Source organism: Equus caballus, chromosome 17, assembly GCF_041296265.1.
Source record: "Equus caballus isolate H_3958 breed thoroughbred chromosome 17, TB-T2T, whole genome shotgun sequence".
In the NCBI taxonomy this organism is placed as follows: domain Eukaryota; kingdom Metazoa; phylum Chordata; class Mammalia; order Perissodactyla; family Equidae; genus Equus; species Equus caballus.
In genome coordinates, this window is record NC_091700.1 from 48,899,113 (window position 1) to 48,916,486 (window position 17,374).

Here is a 17,374-nt window from a genome sequence, read left to right on the forward strand (position 1 = left end):
GCATGTTGAACTGTAGCGAGAGCACTCAGTGTTGTCCTTCTCTGTGGATCTGCGTGTCTTCATGAGCTCTTTTTCAGTTATAATAGCTGTTAAAACAAGTATCAAAATAAACTGAATTTAGAATTAGACCTTTAAGTTACACAAATAATAAAGTGTATCAATCACATTATTCTCTACAAGATATCCTTCTTTAGTTTTTAAGGAGATCAAAAACTTCTTTGTATTATTAACAGATAAAATCTAAAAGTACTTTTAAGGTGTTTTTCATTTTTAGCTTGTTTTTTGTTTTTATTTATTTATTTTTTTTTTAGATTTTATTTATTTATTTTTTTCCTTTTTCTCCCCAAAGCCCCCCGGTACATAGTTGTATATTCTTCGTTGTGGGTCCTTCTAGTTGTGGCATGTGGGACACTGCCTCAGCGTGATTTGATGAGCAGTGCCATGTCCGCGCCCAGGATTCAAACCAACGAAACACTGGGCTGCCTGCAGCGGAGCGCACAAACTCAACCACTCGGCCACGGGGACAGCCGTCCCTTTTTGTTTCTATTTTTGTATATTTTAGAATGTATTTTCTCAAAAAAAAACCTTTTATTGATAGTACATTTAGAGCTAGAGCCACTGACCTAGAACAGGCTCTGCTGTTGTTCATGTCATTCTTTGTCACAATTACGTGTTCCCATCTTTCTCTCCCCTTCTAGACAGTGAGCTCTCCCTACGGGCAGGGATGTGTCTTTGAACTGCCTTCTTCAGCATTATTTCTGGAGCATGGTGAATGTTCAATAAACATTTGGTAAACAGATGAATAAATGTAGTGTCTCTTCCTTTCCCATCCATCTTCGAGACATCCGTTTAGAGAGTCCTCTCTCTGCAAAGGATGGATGATTGATCCTCCATTCCATGATATGAAAGACAGACTCTTCAGCATGATACTTAAGGAAACAGTACATTCTGACTCACTCTACCTGTTCCGCTCTGCTCCACTCCACGCAACTGTGTTCTAGACATACTTGGTGATCCCTCAAACTTCTCTTGCATGTGCAAACTTCTACTTGTTTGTCTGTTCCTCTGCCTGGAAGCACCTTTTACCCGTCCTTGCCAGTTGAAATCATATTCAGTCACCACACCCTGTTCTCTTCAGTCAGAATTAATTGCCTCTTCTTTATCCTCACTGAATTTTTATTTAATTTCTATTATAGCTCTTATTGCATTCTGACATGAATTATATTTAATTGTCCTATATCTATCTCTTTATCATGTGAGCTTCTTGAGAGCAGGATCTCTGAGTTATTCGTTTTAATAACCCTTCATGCCTAATAATCTGCTTTCCACATTGGAAGTACACAAAATTTGCTTAATACACTCATTCATTCATTTATTCCTTGGGCAAAAATCTATTGCATGCCTAGAAGGTGTGAGGCACAGTGACAGGCACTAGGCATATAAGAAAGATGATGTCCCCTTGTCTATAGATGGTATGCCTTGTGAGAGGACAGTTATATGAAAACTAAAAAATTTCTTGAGTATAAAGTACTTTCTATGGAATAGTTAGTTCAACTGAGAAGACAGAAGTGAGAAATGAGGAATGCTTCAAAGAGGAGGTGGCACTTGAACTGAGCCTTTAAGGAATGGACCTTAACCGTTTGTTAGGCAAAGAAAGGAGAAGGGAAGAAAAAACTTTCCAGAAAAAGTATACACAAGTATGCACAGAACCTAAGGAACTTCTGATAATTCAGTCCAGCCTCAGGGTACGTGACTGAAATAGCTGATTGGAATCATCCATTTCAACAAACATTGAATACCTTTATATACTGGTTGCTTTTCTAAAGGTGAGTGATTACATCAGGAACAAAAGAGATAAAAACTCCAACCTTCATGTTTGTATTCTAGGTGCTGGTGAGAGAGAGAGAGAACAGGATAATTGAAGTATGTTATAGTTATTAAATTAAATTAGATAATTTAAATTTAAATTAAAAGTTAAATTTTTAAAAAATTTTAAAAAATTAAAATTAAAAAGGTAAAGTAAATTATAGTAAGTGCCATGGGGAAAAATAAAGCAGGAAGGGGGCTGGAGTAGGGGTGACCATTTTTAATAGGTTCACCAGGGAAGCCTCCCTGAGAAGGGTGACATTTGAGTAGCACTGGTGAACAGTAGCCTATTTCTGGTCTTTTGCCTCTATAAAGTGTTTTTTTATTTTTTTAAGTTTTATCTATGTATTAAATACTTTTTTTGTTTTGGGTGTGGTTTTAGAGATCGTCTGACTAAGCTTCAATAAATAAGAATAATACCTAAACTAAAATGAGAGAACAGGACAAATGAACCACACCCTCATATTTGTCCTGAAAGAGTAGAAGAACTTGCCCAGGAGGTGAGAGAACTTTTCAGTCCCAAGGTGGTATAAACTATTTGGTACTTATTAGGATGTAGTTCTTGAAATGCCCACCAGCAGAAGTCAGAAAATGCCACACGTACTGTCTTTTTGGCATCATTCTAGAGGCTTTCCACAGTGATTATCCTGACATAGTTCATAAAGCAGTAAAAAAAATGATTGCCATTTATGACCACTCATTTATTTAATTTGGGGTTCAAGAAATGTTAGATAGCAGAAGGGAAAAAGCAGCCAGATGCTGAACTTGCTGTGCAGCGTGAGCTGTCTTCAGCTCAACCCAGTTTCCTGAAGGTGTTGGCTCAGGACAACAGCTCCTTATTGCTGTTTTCCTAATAGTATGGTAAACATTTTTGTACTGAAACAACTAGATGTATTATGGAATAGAGTTCAAAGTCTCCGTCAAATTTTAGGATAAATCTTAAGATGATAAAGAAACATGCTTAGGGGCCTGTGCTGGTCTTCTGCCCTCTTAGTTCCTCAGAGGTGTTTGTTCCTTCTCCTCTGCCATTAAAATGATACTGGAAAACAGGCTGGGGCTGAAACAAACTCTTTGAACTTTTGCTGCTAAAAGCAATATATATTGTTCTTCTTATGATGCACTAGTGTCTTCTTTTAAGAAAATCTATCATAAAAACTTAATAAAATAGGTAAATTATGGAAAACTTAAATATAGATTTCGTTTCCCCAAATATAATGCTTATTTTTATACTTTCTGTTTGACTCAACTGGTTAAAGTGTGATAAATTTAAAACCAGAACATTGGAAATTTCCTCCAGTTGATGAACAACCAGAAATGAAGATAAAGGGGCCGGCCCCGTGGCTGAGTGGTTAAGTCTCACACTCCGCTTCAGTGGCCCAGGGTTTCGCCAGTTTGGATCCTGGGCACAGACATGGCACTGCTCATCAGGCCATGCTGAGGCAGCATCCCACATGCCACAACTAGAAAGACCCACAACTAAAATACACAACTGTGTATTGGGGGTACTTGGGGAGAAAAACAAAAGAAGCAGGAAAAAAATGAAGATAAAATAATTCGTAGATTATAGTATATCAAGTAATATCATGATATATTTAAATGCAACTTGCTTAGTAAGTTTTAGGCAATAAGTATTACACAAAAAATGTATTTTGGGTTATTAATCAAAGACACATGCCTAACCAGCTTCATGGAGAACTGGGGGCTTAAGTCTCCTGATGGACTTAAATAGCAGTGGGCTGTTTGTCCTTTGTCTTAGCGATTGCAAATATTTATTTTAACTTTATTTTGAATTGCCTGTGGTAAAATATCTTTTGATATTTTACCTCATGCAAGATCTAGTATGAACTACTTTATTAGTATGGTACATTATTGGCATGGTAAGGTAAGATAAGTTCACTTAACTATATTATGAATTTAACTTCATCAAGGGAGGGAAGTTTTACCTGTTTTCTTCACAGATACTTCAGCATCTTAAGCAATGCCCATTAGTAAATATGCAATAAATGTTTATTGAATGAAAGATTATGGAAAGTCCTGATATGAAAAAAGATCACATTTTTTTTACTCTATCACACTTTTATGTTGTTACCCAATTAATGAGGCTTTTAAAATATATAAATTACTAAATACTCTATTTTCTGGTAAATTTATCTGGTATATTCCCCAGTCTCACCCTCTGGTTTTATGTGTGTGTGCATCTTTGCAGACTCATTTAGTTTTCTTTTTACCCTGCATTTCATTCTTCTAGTCCTTTTAAAAAACTGATTAGAAAATGCATTTTTTAATGACAGGAGAAAGGAAAATAAGGGACCTGCGTACCGTTTTTCTTTTTTGTCTGGAAAAGGGAAATGAAGTTCCTACGAAGAAATTAGGTCATTTTGAGTCCCTAAAATTTACCAAGCCAGAAAGCTAGTTTTCGGAATAAAAGTAAAAGATCCAACTTTTTAATATACCATTTTACTAGATTTGTTTTTAAAGACTAGATGACTTACAAAACTTTAAGAGTTTGCTAACAGACTTTTTCAGCATGGCTTTGAATATTGGAGGAATTTCTTTTTAAATAGTGCTAATATGTTACTAGGAGATGTGGTGAGAAGGGTAAGTAGGTTTTGAAAACTAAGCATGTTCTGAAATGTTTAGCTTCCATCAAATGACTGTCTTGCTGTGGCTATTTTCTACCTGCTGCTCCCAGCTAGAAGCTGCCTCTGAAGCACAGAGTGTTGCGTCACAGTAGACTTCCTTCCATAAATATTATCCTCCTAATGTCTTCCTTCCTTTTATGGTTTGTTAGGATTTTTTGCATCTGGACATATTAGTGATGAGTGATTGACTACTAAATAAACTATTTGTCCTCCAAAACAACTGTTTTAAGAGCTGGAGTCTTTTCAGTCACTTGGGCAGAAATAATATTTTGCTTATCTTACTAAAAGGAATTTTCCTTCAAAGCACATATAATAATACTATTTCTCCCTCCACTTTTATCTTAGTTTTTACTCTACTATATTCCCTCAGATGTTTTATTTTAGTTCCCTCTGTGGAGATGAGTAATCTTGGACTTTATGGGGTTAAGTGATTGACCAAACTAAGAGGACTCAGGTTTAGTCCAGTGCTGGTTTTTAACTAAAACTGCAGTAATCATAGCTAATTTGTGTCTTCCTTTTTTTATGTTAGATGGCAAAGCTGCTTATAATAATAACTTCTTTTTTTGAGGGCCTAGGGAACTTTATTTCCAAACATGACGAAGTAAATTTGCCTTTTATAAGCAAGGGTGGGAAGGTGATATGCTGTTATTTAGCAGAGAGCCCAGAATGTTTGTGAATGTTGATTAATTCTTAAATTCGTTTGCATTATCTGTGTCTAAGTACCGCTTTCTGTTTTATTAGTGTTCCTTGCTTTATTTCATTAACTTATTTTTAAATCAGTCTTGTGGAAATTATATTCTTGATGATGCCATGAACCTTCTTCACGTGAAAATGTCTTTTGACAGCATTTACTTCTCAGTAATGTGCTTATACTTATTGGCAAAAATTAATTTAATTCTGTTTTCATAATCATCCATCTTTTTAAAATATTAAGCAAATATTTGTTAAGTGCCTCTTATGTGCCATATTCTATCTTTCCTTTCTTGTGTTTAGCTTATGTTAATGAGTGGACTATTCCTATAGCCATTTTTGTTTTAAAGACTTAAAGTTAGAGATTTTTGTTAGCTATTTGAAACTCTTGTATGTCTTCTTTCTTCCTTCACTCTTATGTTTATTATTTTTCTAAAAGAAAGCTAACCATAAACCAATTTAAATACAACTCACTAAAATATTATCCTCAAAATAAACATCACTATTTTGAGATCTTTTGCTTCTCAATAAATTAGAGGATATTAGCTTAATGTACTTTTACAAGCAACACTTCAGAACAGATTGTCCTTGCTGTCTAGAGGCCAATTTTCTTTCCTTATTTTGACAAAAACCTGGTCTTCATAGAATCTAATTACTTTTATTGCATGAGGAATTATTTTAAATTACTGTCGAAACATTAATAACTTCAATTAAAAAAAACTTTAAAATCACAGTGTTAAAAGAAGAGTAGAGTTTAGCAGCATATTTCTTTGAGCAACCCCTTAATCAACAGAGGCTTTAATTGATAGACAGCTTTAGTTTGTAAGATAGTATGAAGTGAGAACAATTGGTGCTAACATAAATGTCAACAATTAGCTGAACATTCTAATTAATTCATGAAGCGTTGCTGGTAACTGTTATGTACTGGAAAGCCATCTCTTCACTAATCCTTAGGCTAAGGAAATGTGACTAAGTTGTGTTTTAACTTTTCTTCTCCCCAGTATTATTGAAATTGTTGACTTTATTTTAACTTTTATAAGCTTCTATTTCAAAGCTGTTCTTGAGAAGAACAAATTAGAATTGAAATTGTAGCAAATAAAATATTCTCTTAGGGTCATTGTTTATTTGTGTGGAGAATTAATATCTTTTGACCCAAGATGCTCATAAATATAGATCAGTGATTTTAATCAAATGCCCTCTGAAAAAGAATCATTATCTTGTCCTTAAGAGTCAGTGTATATGCTACCTGTGACAGTAGCAGTTACCTTATCACTTACTAAGTTGAAGTTTATAATATAAATATCTTGAAAAATAAGCTTTTTTCTTATTGTAATAAGTACTATGTAGAAGATAGTGGATTGTTTTCTACTTTTATATATTCAGGGAAACTTACTGAAATATAAGCCAACTCTGTTTTTTTAATTTAATATCATTTTACATAGGCTTTTACACAGGCTTTACAAAGGCTAGTAAGCCTTTGCTTTTCCTTTGATATATAAGACAAAAGAATCAGTAATAAGAGCAGAACAAAACCACTTTATCCTATAAATTCCTCTTTCTCGCAGACTACTCCACTGAAATCTCTGATGCCCATTTGTATTTATCCTCATTTGTAGGCCCTTTTGGAAATCATATTTGTGCTTGTTGCCTCAAACCTATGGTTTTTCTTTACAGCACACAAGTCTTTTGAGAAATCTAACTTGAAAAGTTGTGTGCTATCAGAATTCAAGTGTTATAGAGCAATTTCATTTGCCTTTTTAAAGTTGAAATTCAGCTTGAATTTCCTGTTCTTAATCTGCTGTGAAGCACTATAATTATTAAGATGACAACTGAATTTCCTTTCTACTGACAATGATACAAGAATTCCTTTTCCCATTTTGGTGCTGGAAGGTGTCATGTTGTTGCCCATTAAATATGTGACAGCTGAGGTGAGAAATTCTTTATATTGCTATAGAAATCTGTGTGATCACATCTTTTTCTCTTCCTCACCCACCCCGTTCTGTATTGCAAGAATATTAACACTGAATTCATGAGAATAAACTCTTTTCATGATTTGTTTAAACTCTAAAAATTAATTTTTTAACAGAAGATAGGATAAAGTATGTCTTACAATAAACTTGAGACCCAAGAATACAAGAAATAGATATATGACTATATATCATAGTATTGCATAAGAAACATTTTATTCATGTTAAAGTTGATAAGTGCAAATGAATTGTCACAATATATTTTCACTTTTCCTAAGATCCCCCAAGGCTTTATTTTAGACACATTTTAATTTGAATTTTAGCAAAGATTAAAGAATAATATTGGATTCCTTGTAAAGTGTAGTACTAAGACCATAGGAAGCAGTAGATCCCAGGGACAGGCACCAGGTCCATGAGAGCTAGGATCATGGGATTGGGAGCTTGGAATAGGGGTCAAGAATAGCAATAGGGTAGACCCCTGGGGAATTACCTACTACAATAGTAAGTCTAAATTCAGCTCAGTTGGAGTTCATGATGGACATAAACCATCTCTCCCTCAGTCCCTTGACTAGTCAACTCCAAGTGTACTTCTCAGCAGACTGTACTTTTCTGATACACACTTATAAATGAGTAAGGAAGATTCCTTACCTCTAAGAGGGTCAACCTTAATCTAACCCAACATTTACTAAAGTTGGATTATGTAGTTCCAGATTCTCTGTTAAAAAAAAAAAAAAGAGTTCCATGATCCAATAAATTTGGAAGTCCACATACTATATGTTGCATTATCAGCTATAGTGTTGATTTTTTAACTTTTAGCATTTTTGTTCATTTCACTCATGCATTCATTTATTCAACAAATATTTGTTGAATTCATCTTGTAAGCCGGACATCTATTAGATGCTGGAGACAGGATGAGGGACAAGCTCTGAAATCTTACAGTCTCTGTAGAATGATGTTAAAATAAGCACGTACAATATAGTGTGTTAAGGACTGGACTACAGTATAGTATGATCCAGGGTCAAAAGGAACATACAGCAAGGCCACCTGACCTGGTCTAAAAAGGGTCAAGGAGGGGATTTCCAAGAAGTAGCATCTGTGACAAAAGCCTGAAGATCAAGAAGTTAGACAGCCAAGGAACTTTCAGTCACAACAGCAGCAATAAGAAGAAGTAGCTAAAGCTAATAGGAAATTACACTCTTCCTATCTGTCATATAACATGCCAGAGGCTTTCCAAGTATTCTATCAACCATCCTCTTGGGTGGGTTTTATTACTTAGCCAAGATCATATGGCTAATAAGTGGCAAGATCTAGAATTTGAATCCTCATTGGTCTGACTCCAAAGTCCTCTTTCCACTACCCCACAACTGCCTCTCAAAGCAATTAACTGATTTTGATTAAATTTGTTTTGGTAAAGCAAAAAATGATTTGAGTGATATCTTAAGTTTCCTCTGTGATTTTCATGTGGTATTTATTAATTTTTTTCTAATATACATTTTTAAATTTTAATAGTTTGCAGTAAAAATTGGCATTTGGGTAGAAGTTTCAGGAGCATATTATAGCACTAAATTCTGAAGTTCCCACACCAAGTAGCGTCTTACACATATAGGTACTCAAAACAATTGTGACTTCACATTCTACTTTGAATAAGTGGTAGCATAGTTTGAAAAGATAACTTTGAACTCATGTAAAGAAAGAGTACTTCTCACATTTTAAAAATAAATTCTCTGTATGACATAATCAAGATGGCTGTAGGATTTTTTAGTTTTAAGATAGAGTATATGTACAAGTTAAGGATATAAAATTTATCTCCTTAAAAATGTCTGGACCTACCTATCACCTGCAGCTTATGTTAAAGTACACGTTATTGGCAAGAATATTCATGGGTGATGTGAACTTCGTATCTCATCATGTGAAGAGGCACATAATATCAAGATAACTCATTATTAATACTTTTGAAGATCCTGATCTAAAGGAGGGTCAGGTAACAGTAACAGTTAGATTTAAGAAAATAAAATGGACTGCCTTAATCTCAGCAGAAATGTTCAAAATCCCACAGTTCCTGGAGGGAGGTGAGAGTCTGGCTTTCCTACCTCATGATGGCAGATTGTGTAATTCATAGACTTGCTTTAATTGGCCATGTCAGCATGCCAGTCTTCACCAAACTCATCATCAAAATTACTTTAAAATAATATAAATATTATATATATAATACAAATATATATTTTTAATCTCTCCTCTTCACCTTCAGGAGGTGTTTTTAAGGAGTGAAATGATCACAAGGTAATTACTGGAAGGAAAAAGAGAAGTAAAGAACCTGGATAATCTGCAAACCTGGATTAACTTTCAAACCCTTGTAATCTATATTTACATCTGCAAGATAGTTGCTGAGTGGAATTTCATTTGCTCTATTTATTCATTTTGGGAAAAGCAGGATAAAGAACAAAGAGGAAAAAATAAGTGCTCTTGTGTTGCATTTTTATTCATGGTCAGGCGGCAGTTTATTCCCTTGCTAACTATAAAACGTGTTGCTTTAACTACAGGGACACCACAGTGCAAACCCTTACTCTTCAGCCTTCTGTTAAGGATGGACTTATTGTGTATGAAGACTCACCGTTGGTTAGTAATTCAATTATATGAATATTTTCAACTGTATTTTTTTGAATGATAGTTATATTTCAGCCAGGGGGGAATCTCCCGCAGATTCCAATATATTTCAGTCTTAACTGGAAAGTACTCATTCATATGTCATTTGGAGAGTGGGTATTTAAATGCAAATTATTGGGAAAATAACGTGTTTTCTTATTCTGTTTTTCTCTCTCCAGAGTGAGAGATTTAGGGAATGATAGAAATCCTCCAATGATTTCTTTTCCATTCTAGAATTTAAAAAAAAAAATTGCTGTCATTTTCAAATCTGTAGAGTTTGAAATTAGCCAGTGCTTCTAGAATGTTTTTAAAGATGATTTTAATGAATAAAGTATTAGACCAATGTTTTGGGCAGCTGGGAAGATCCATTCCTTATCTTCTCACAAGAGACTCAAAGAAATCCTGGCCTGTCATGCATGTCCCTCTGTGGTGATAACTGCTTGGCAGCAGTGGCACAAATAAGCCATCATGAGAACCTCTGTGGTCCAGACCCCAGTGATTGGAGTCTTTAGGATTTCCTGCCTGAATTTTCCCAGATTGAGCCTGACTTTCCCTGAACAGAGAGTGAAGGCTGGAGTTGAGGGTAGAAACTACACGTTTTCTCTCTCTCTCTTTTTTAAATTCAGCTCATTTTTACCCAAAAGGGAAAATCCTTATTAGTTTTTTTAGAATATTGAATAAAATATTTGTGGTAGAGGGAATCACGTTTCTTAATCTGTATTTCCTTACAATTCTATGCCAAAAATGTGCAATGAGAGTTTATGATATGGTCCATTTTATGTTATGAGATATTTCTTACTATTTAAAAAAATAATCTGGGTTTACATTTAAATTTATTGAGTATCTACTCCTGTCCACTCTCTAAGAATGTTTTTAAGAATTTTTCCTGGCTTTTACTTTCTTTTCATGATGTCACCATTCACTCAGCCACCTAAGACCTAGGACTCTTGCTTATTTTTTCGTTTCCTCTCTTCCCATCTATTCAGTTGCCATGACTGTAGATTATACCTCTGCAAAACTCTTCAGATAATCTAATGTTTTGTATTTCCATTTTGCCAATGCCTCCTCCCCTAAAATCAGGTCCCCAAAACTCTTGTTAACCAAATTATTATGGTAATTCCCTTTTAGTCTGTTCTGCATACTGCTGCCAGGTTAAATGTCCTAAAGTGTAGCTACAAGCTCCATTCCTGTAATATCTAGGTTTGAAGTCTTTAATTACATCCCCTTACTTAATGGATGAAGTGAAGTACATATTTCTTGGTCTAGCAATCAAGTCGTTAGTAGTAGAGACCTAATCTACCCTTTCAGACCCTGTTCTCTCTTACTCCTCTTAACTCCCATGACACTTTAATTTCTTTGTTTATTATACTTGTTTTAAATCTCTTCTGCTGTGGGGTGTGAAATGTTGTGGACATCACCACCGTAGGAATAATTCTGCTATTAAAGGGAAATAAAGGATTACTGTAGAGTTAACAGCTTAGTAACTATGGAAGCTTTTGGTGGAGATCCATAAATTTTGTTGCCAGCTCTGCTGCAGACTTCTTTTTTGTAACAAGTTGTTACCCTACGTATGGGTAGGTTATGGAATACCCATAGCTTAAATAAAATCAGCTCTTATAAATCTGAAGCAATGAATGATGACATCTTAAAAACAGTTGCTTTCATTTTTTTGTTTATGATAAATGTTCTGTCTTCAAAGGTTAAAGCAGTAAAATTGGGTCATGTTCTGGTGGTAGATGAGGCCGACAAGGCCCCAACAAATGTTACCTGTATTTTAAAAACTCTAGTAGAAAATGGAGAAATGATTCTAGCAGATGGAAGACGCATTGTTGCAAGTGAGTATTAAAAAGCAACTTTTCCTTCAATATATGCAGTTTTTACATCTCTGGTATCAAATCACACACTTAACTGACTGCTTATATATAAGTAACAAGCATAAGTTCAATGTAACTCAAGTATTGACAGTAATTTGTAAAAATCAATATGTCTGAATCTAGTTTTGTCAGTTTCACTTTTTATAGCCAGAGAACATCTTTGAAAGTTTCAATAGTACTTTTAGGGCAAATCAGCTTTATGTTTTGCTACTCTGAGAATACCAACATGTACTCCTTATTATACTCATCTCTCAATTATTTATGTGCAATATATTTTCTTTCATTGTTATCTGGAATTTTTTTTAAACCTCTAGCCTGTTTCTATTACTCACAATATTAAAATTGTTTATTATTAACTCAGTATAATCAGAAAAAAATTGATGGGCCTTTTATATATATTTATATGTGTGTGAATATATGTGTATACATATGTATACATATATATTACATACACACACAAACACAAACACCCATACACACACACCCCTACCTCAGGAAGAAGTTATCCTCTGTTTTGGATTGTCTTCTTTCTTTTATTATGTTTTTTTCATATTATTAGGGAAAATGTAGATAAATTAATCTGATCAGTCTGTTTAACCTACGAGTAAAATTAAGTTTGCTAATGCAATGTGAAAACATTTTCTAGTTTCTAATTTAAAATTTTTGTGTCCTAAAAAGACTTGAAAATCTATAACTAGCCATTAAAAATATATAGCTAATAGCAGGGTAACTAAACAAGTTTAGACTAATAACTAAAATCTGCAGTCTTTGAAGAGAGCGAAAAAGACCCCATTAAAAATGTATAAGTGCGTCACCACAGAGATGCTCGTGGACGTTGTCATTGCAAGGTTGCCATTTCTGAGCCTGGGGAACTCAGCACTAATAACAGTATTCTAACATTTCAGGTTCACAGTGAATTTATGGGGGAAATGAGAATTTGAGTTAGACAGCCTGACTACTATCTTTTCAAAAGCTCAGTCAGACCCTCAGGGTGGGAATTCTGCATGCCCTTTTTAGAGGCATTGTGAAGACAGTGCAATGGAGAGGAAGAATTGCTAAAACAAAGTTGTGGTTAAGGAGTCATTATCTCTTGGTAACTCTGCATTTTCTGATACACTTTTGAGGGATAGTCTAGAAATAAAGGACTTATCAAAATTTTTAAACCCAAGTTTAATGATGACATTTTAAACACAAGAGCCCCAGAAGTTCTTTTGAACATGGTTTCATAAACCATCATTTCAAGGGCTATGTTTTTCATTTTCTTTGCTTTTTTAAATTTTCATTTTTTATTGTCATTTTTATTTTAATTAACCAATGAATCAAATTTTGCCTGTGACCACATACCTTTGTTATTTGCCACTACTAAAATTAATGGAGATCACATGTTAAAACTATTGGTTATATTAGTACATGAATATATAATGCATTGAAAGATTTATTTTTGGTGTCATAAAAAAGTACAAGTGTAGGTTCTTACAGACTCATCTCAAAACTGCAGGTGCTTCACAACTATCATTTTTTAGAGGTGGATAGCTTAAATTTAAATAAACCCAGATGACAAGTGTTTCTTTTTAAAATAACCATAATAAAGTTTTTCTGTCGTAATTTATTGTCTGGACTAGCAGCTATATCTGAAATGTGCACCCACCAGTAGAATATGCCACATGGAAGGATTCATTTCCTTTAATACCTTAAATATTTGCACGAAGAATGCTCCAGTCAACTTAAGATCACTTACTTTAAGAACTGTGATAGGATCCCTTGATTGGAAATGTCGGCATTGCACTGATGAGTTGACTAGGTCTTCAAGACCTTTATTCTATGTGGTTAAGTTTCAGGGTGCATGATCTAAAGAGGAATTGTTCCTTAGCTGCATAATGGCAGGCTCTATGCAAAGTGATGCAGGTGCTGATTTGAGAAAAACTGAAAGATATTTAGATTATCCTTTGAGTATCCTTTAGGTTATTGCTTGTTACAGATTCTCTTTTTTTTTTTTTTTTTTTTGAGGAATAATAGCATCTCAAGCTAAGTTTAAGTACCGTAAGACAGCATTTGGACAAGTTGCTTTTTAGATGTACATTGAATTTACATAAAAATGCAAGTTCTTATGAAATTTAGTGTATGCTTTATCAGTATTCTGTTCTTAAGCAAACTTTCTCAGAGTTTTTTCCTACAACCAAGTTATCTCAGCCAGATTTCTTAGAGCTTTCTATAATTGAGCAGTATGACTACTTATGTTATGTTATTCTAGAGGCTATTACTTGATTTTTTTGGTAACTTGATATTTTTAAGAATTATTAAATATCAATAAAGAATAAATGGAAATTTTGTTTTTCAGATTCTGCTAATGTGAATGGAAGAGAAAACGTTATAGTGATTCATCCTGATTTTAGGATGATTGTTCTGGCCAACAGACCTGGATTTCCTTTCCTAGGCAATGATTTCTTCGGTACCTTAGGTAACAATAATGATAATAATAACAAAAACAATAGCAGTTACAATAATAATATTGTCTTAGTAATGATGCTGTATCAGCTATCACTAAGTGCTACCAGGTGCTGTGTCATCATCACAACCGCCTTGTGAGAGTATTTGTTATCCCCATTTCAGACAAAGAGAATATCTGATATCCTGAGAGGTTAACTATTTTTCTAGAGTCACTTAGCTAATGAGTGTTAGAGCTTGGCTACCTATCTAAAACTATCTGATTCCAGAGCCTGTTTTCTTAAACAATTACACCATATTTTGTTATTTAGGGCCTCTTGGAATAAAACACAAAATAAAGAATGGTTTTTAGTGTTTGGTTTTTGTCACATCCCTCTAACTATGAAAAGGTTTGGGGCCAGCTCTGAGGAGCCTTATTCACGATGATTGGAGAGGCCTTGGGATAAACTTAATCATCAGGAGCCTTTAAGAAGGACTTGTCTTCTCTATGGCAAGTAGGTAATTCTGGAATCTCATACTCAATGTGGAGCAAGTCCAGTCTCCTAGAAGGATTTTTGATCTAGTAATTCCACATTGAGCAATTTATCCAAGGGAATTACCTGTGCAATGATTTAAGTGCAAGGATCAGCAATGTATCTTTGTTTATAGTAGCAAAAAAAAAGGAAACAACCTAAATGTCCATCCAAATGGAAACTGGATAAAGAAATTCTGTTATAGCCACACAATAGAATACTATATAACTGTTAAAAAAAAAATGGGATAGGGGCTGGCCCCGTGGCTGAGTGGTTAAGTTCGTGTGCTCTGCTGCAGGCAGCCCAGTGTTTCGTGGGTTCAAATCCTGGGCGTGGACATGGCACTGCTCATCAAACCACGCTGAGGCAGCGTCCCACATGCCACAACTAGAAGGACCCACAACAAAGAGTATACAACTATGTACCAGGGGGCTTTGGGGAGAAAAAGGAAAAAATAAAATCTTTAAAAAAAAAAATGGGATAAATTTACCCATGCTGATAAAAAAAAAATCCTCAAAATATATTGTATGACAATGTTAGAACAATGAGTATAATAATCTTGAATTTGAATTAAAAAAACAAAAGGCAAGAGAGATCCGTACATGAGTATGCTTGGACATGCATAGAATTTCTCCAGAAGAGCACACAATACATCCCCCATATCCTCTTATCTCTCTGACCTCGTGTCTTATACTGCTCTATGCTACTCTCTCCATCACTCATTCTGTTCCAGCTACTCTGCTCCCTGTCTCTTTCTTGAACATGCCAGGTATGCTTGCCTCTGCTTGGAATGAACTTCCCCCAGATATCTGCATTTATTCAGATGTCGCCTTCTCCAGGAGCCCTACTATCACCATTTCTGAAGTCCTTTACGATGCTTTTCCTTTTTTCTTTGAAATGTACAGTTTTTAACATCTGCATTTATTGTTTGTTGCCTCCCTATGTGGATTGCTCCACATCCACAAAGACAGGGATTTTTGTGTTTTGATCACTCATGTGTATAAAGTTCCTAGAGTAGTACTTAGCACATGGAAAATTTAATAATTCTTTGATGAATGAATGAATGAAGGTGTCAGTTATAGTTTTTATGTGTTAAATTTTATTTTCAGTGAAAGAAGCAAAAGCTGTTCTTCATATTTGTATTTGAACAGGTGTAGTCTATGAGATACAAGTTTGAAGTTATCACGGCTTTCATTTTATTCAATTGCTTTTATAAATACATATTAACTGATAAAGTAATGGCTTGATTGGTTTCTAAGTCAAAGTAAAATCTATTGCTACCTGACTAGCTTTCCTTTCTTTCTAAAATGAACATAGTAAATCATGCAATTCTATTAACTCTAACTTCCTTTGGTCCCTGGTCTCTTGGATTATGAATCAGTAGAATTACATGAACTTTTAATATGAGAAATTCATCTCTCTTTTGAGCATAGATTATATTTTTCTAGTACATTCTCAATTGCTTAAATTACATATGAAATATTTTGGGTTTCTACATTCCTTGTTATTTATTTTAGTTTAAACAATGTCTCTGCAGGTTTGCTTTTCCAAAACTAATTACTAGAGTATATTCTAACAGTCTGCACAGGATATAAATTGTTTGGAGAGTGATGATACTAATTCTCCCTTTTTTAGTATACATAAATAGGCAGTCATATGAGATAGATGTATATAATTTCTGAAGATATTCAATGTGTGTTAAAGTTAAAAATGCAGTCTCAGAACCATGTGAAAAGTATTTTCCAATTAATGGAAAAGGAATAAATCCCCTGAACTATATATGTTTGTGTGTATGCATTTAAAAAAATGCTAATGCAGATATGGAAAAATAAATACACTGAACATTGGGTGCCTGTTGGGGAGCAAGTGGGATTGGCAGAGACACAAGGGGGACCTTTCTTTTGTGCTCTTTGTATTTGAATGTCTTAAGTATTATATAATTTTTTAACAGAAATAAATCTGTGCGGAATAAGCCACACATCACTGTTCTTTTTCCTTTGCTTTAGTCATTTGCTTTCTTCTCTATGCTGTCCTATTGTTGGATGAGTTTTCTATACAGTTTTACACATTTAAAAATAGAAGTGCTTTGGTGAGCAACCCATGACTGTTGAAACAACCATTCCATATTTCCTGTGGCATTCCAACGGATTAGTTGCATGATGAATGTGAATCTTTCTTCTCCTATAGGTGATATTTTTAGCTGCCATGCAGTTGATAATCCTAAACCCCACTCGGAGCTCGAGATGCTCAGACAGTATGGACCAAATGTGCCTGAGCCCATCCTTCAGAAGCTTGTGGCTGCCTTTGGAGAGCTGAGGAGGTTAGCTGACCAGGGGATTATTAACTATCCTTATTCTACCAGAGAAGTTGTCAACATAGTCAAGCATTTACAGGTATGGCACATGCCTGTGCAAAAAGGTTTAGAAGAAGCTATGAATCTCATTTTTTTAGACTGCTTAATTTATACCAAGTCTTTCAATTTCTGTAGATATAATACTGATTCAGATGATATAATGTGAAGTGTGTATAATCTAAATTTTAAATCTGGAAGACCAGTGAACATTTTATGTTTAGTCTTTGAGTTGACTTTAGCAAGGTTCTGTTCTTAGCCATTACCAAGGAGCTTGTAAATACAGTGGTGATTTTTTAGGGGGATGGGGGAAGACAAGAGAGTGAGACAGCAGGGAAACTTCACTGCTGTGTGACTTTATGCAATAAGCATGTGGTATCTGAGT

General features: G+C 34.6%; 1 protein-coding gene across 4 annotated transcripts in view; it reads left to right on the forward strand.

Annotated features, from left to right (window-relative positions):
• Window positions 1–17,374, forward strand: part of VWA8 (von Willebrand factor A domain containing 8) — a 358,178-nt gene that overhangs the window by 191,148 nt on the left and 149,656 nt on the right. For all 4 annotated transcript variants that reach the window (XR_011427808.1, XM_023621650.2, XM_023621651.2 and 1 more), the window contains 4 exons: window positions 9,706–9,781; window positions 11,508–11,643; window positions 14,021–14,140; window positions 16,827–17,032. Coding sequence is in view for 3 of the 4 variants with exons in the window: in XM_023621650.2 (XP_023477418.2) it covers window positions 9,706–9,781; window positions 11,508–11,643; window positions 14,021–14,140; window positions 16,827–17,032 (538 nt within the window). In the remaining variant the exon portion in view is untranslated. The remainder of the gene's footprint in view (window positions 1–9,705; window positions 9,782–11,507; window positions 11,644–14,020; window positions 14,141–16,826; window positions 17,033–17,374) is intronic.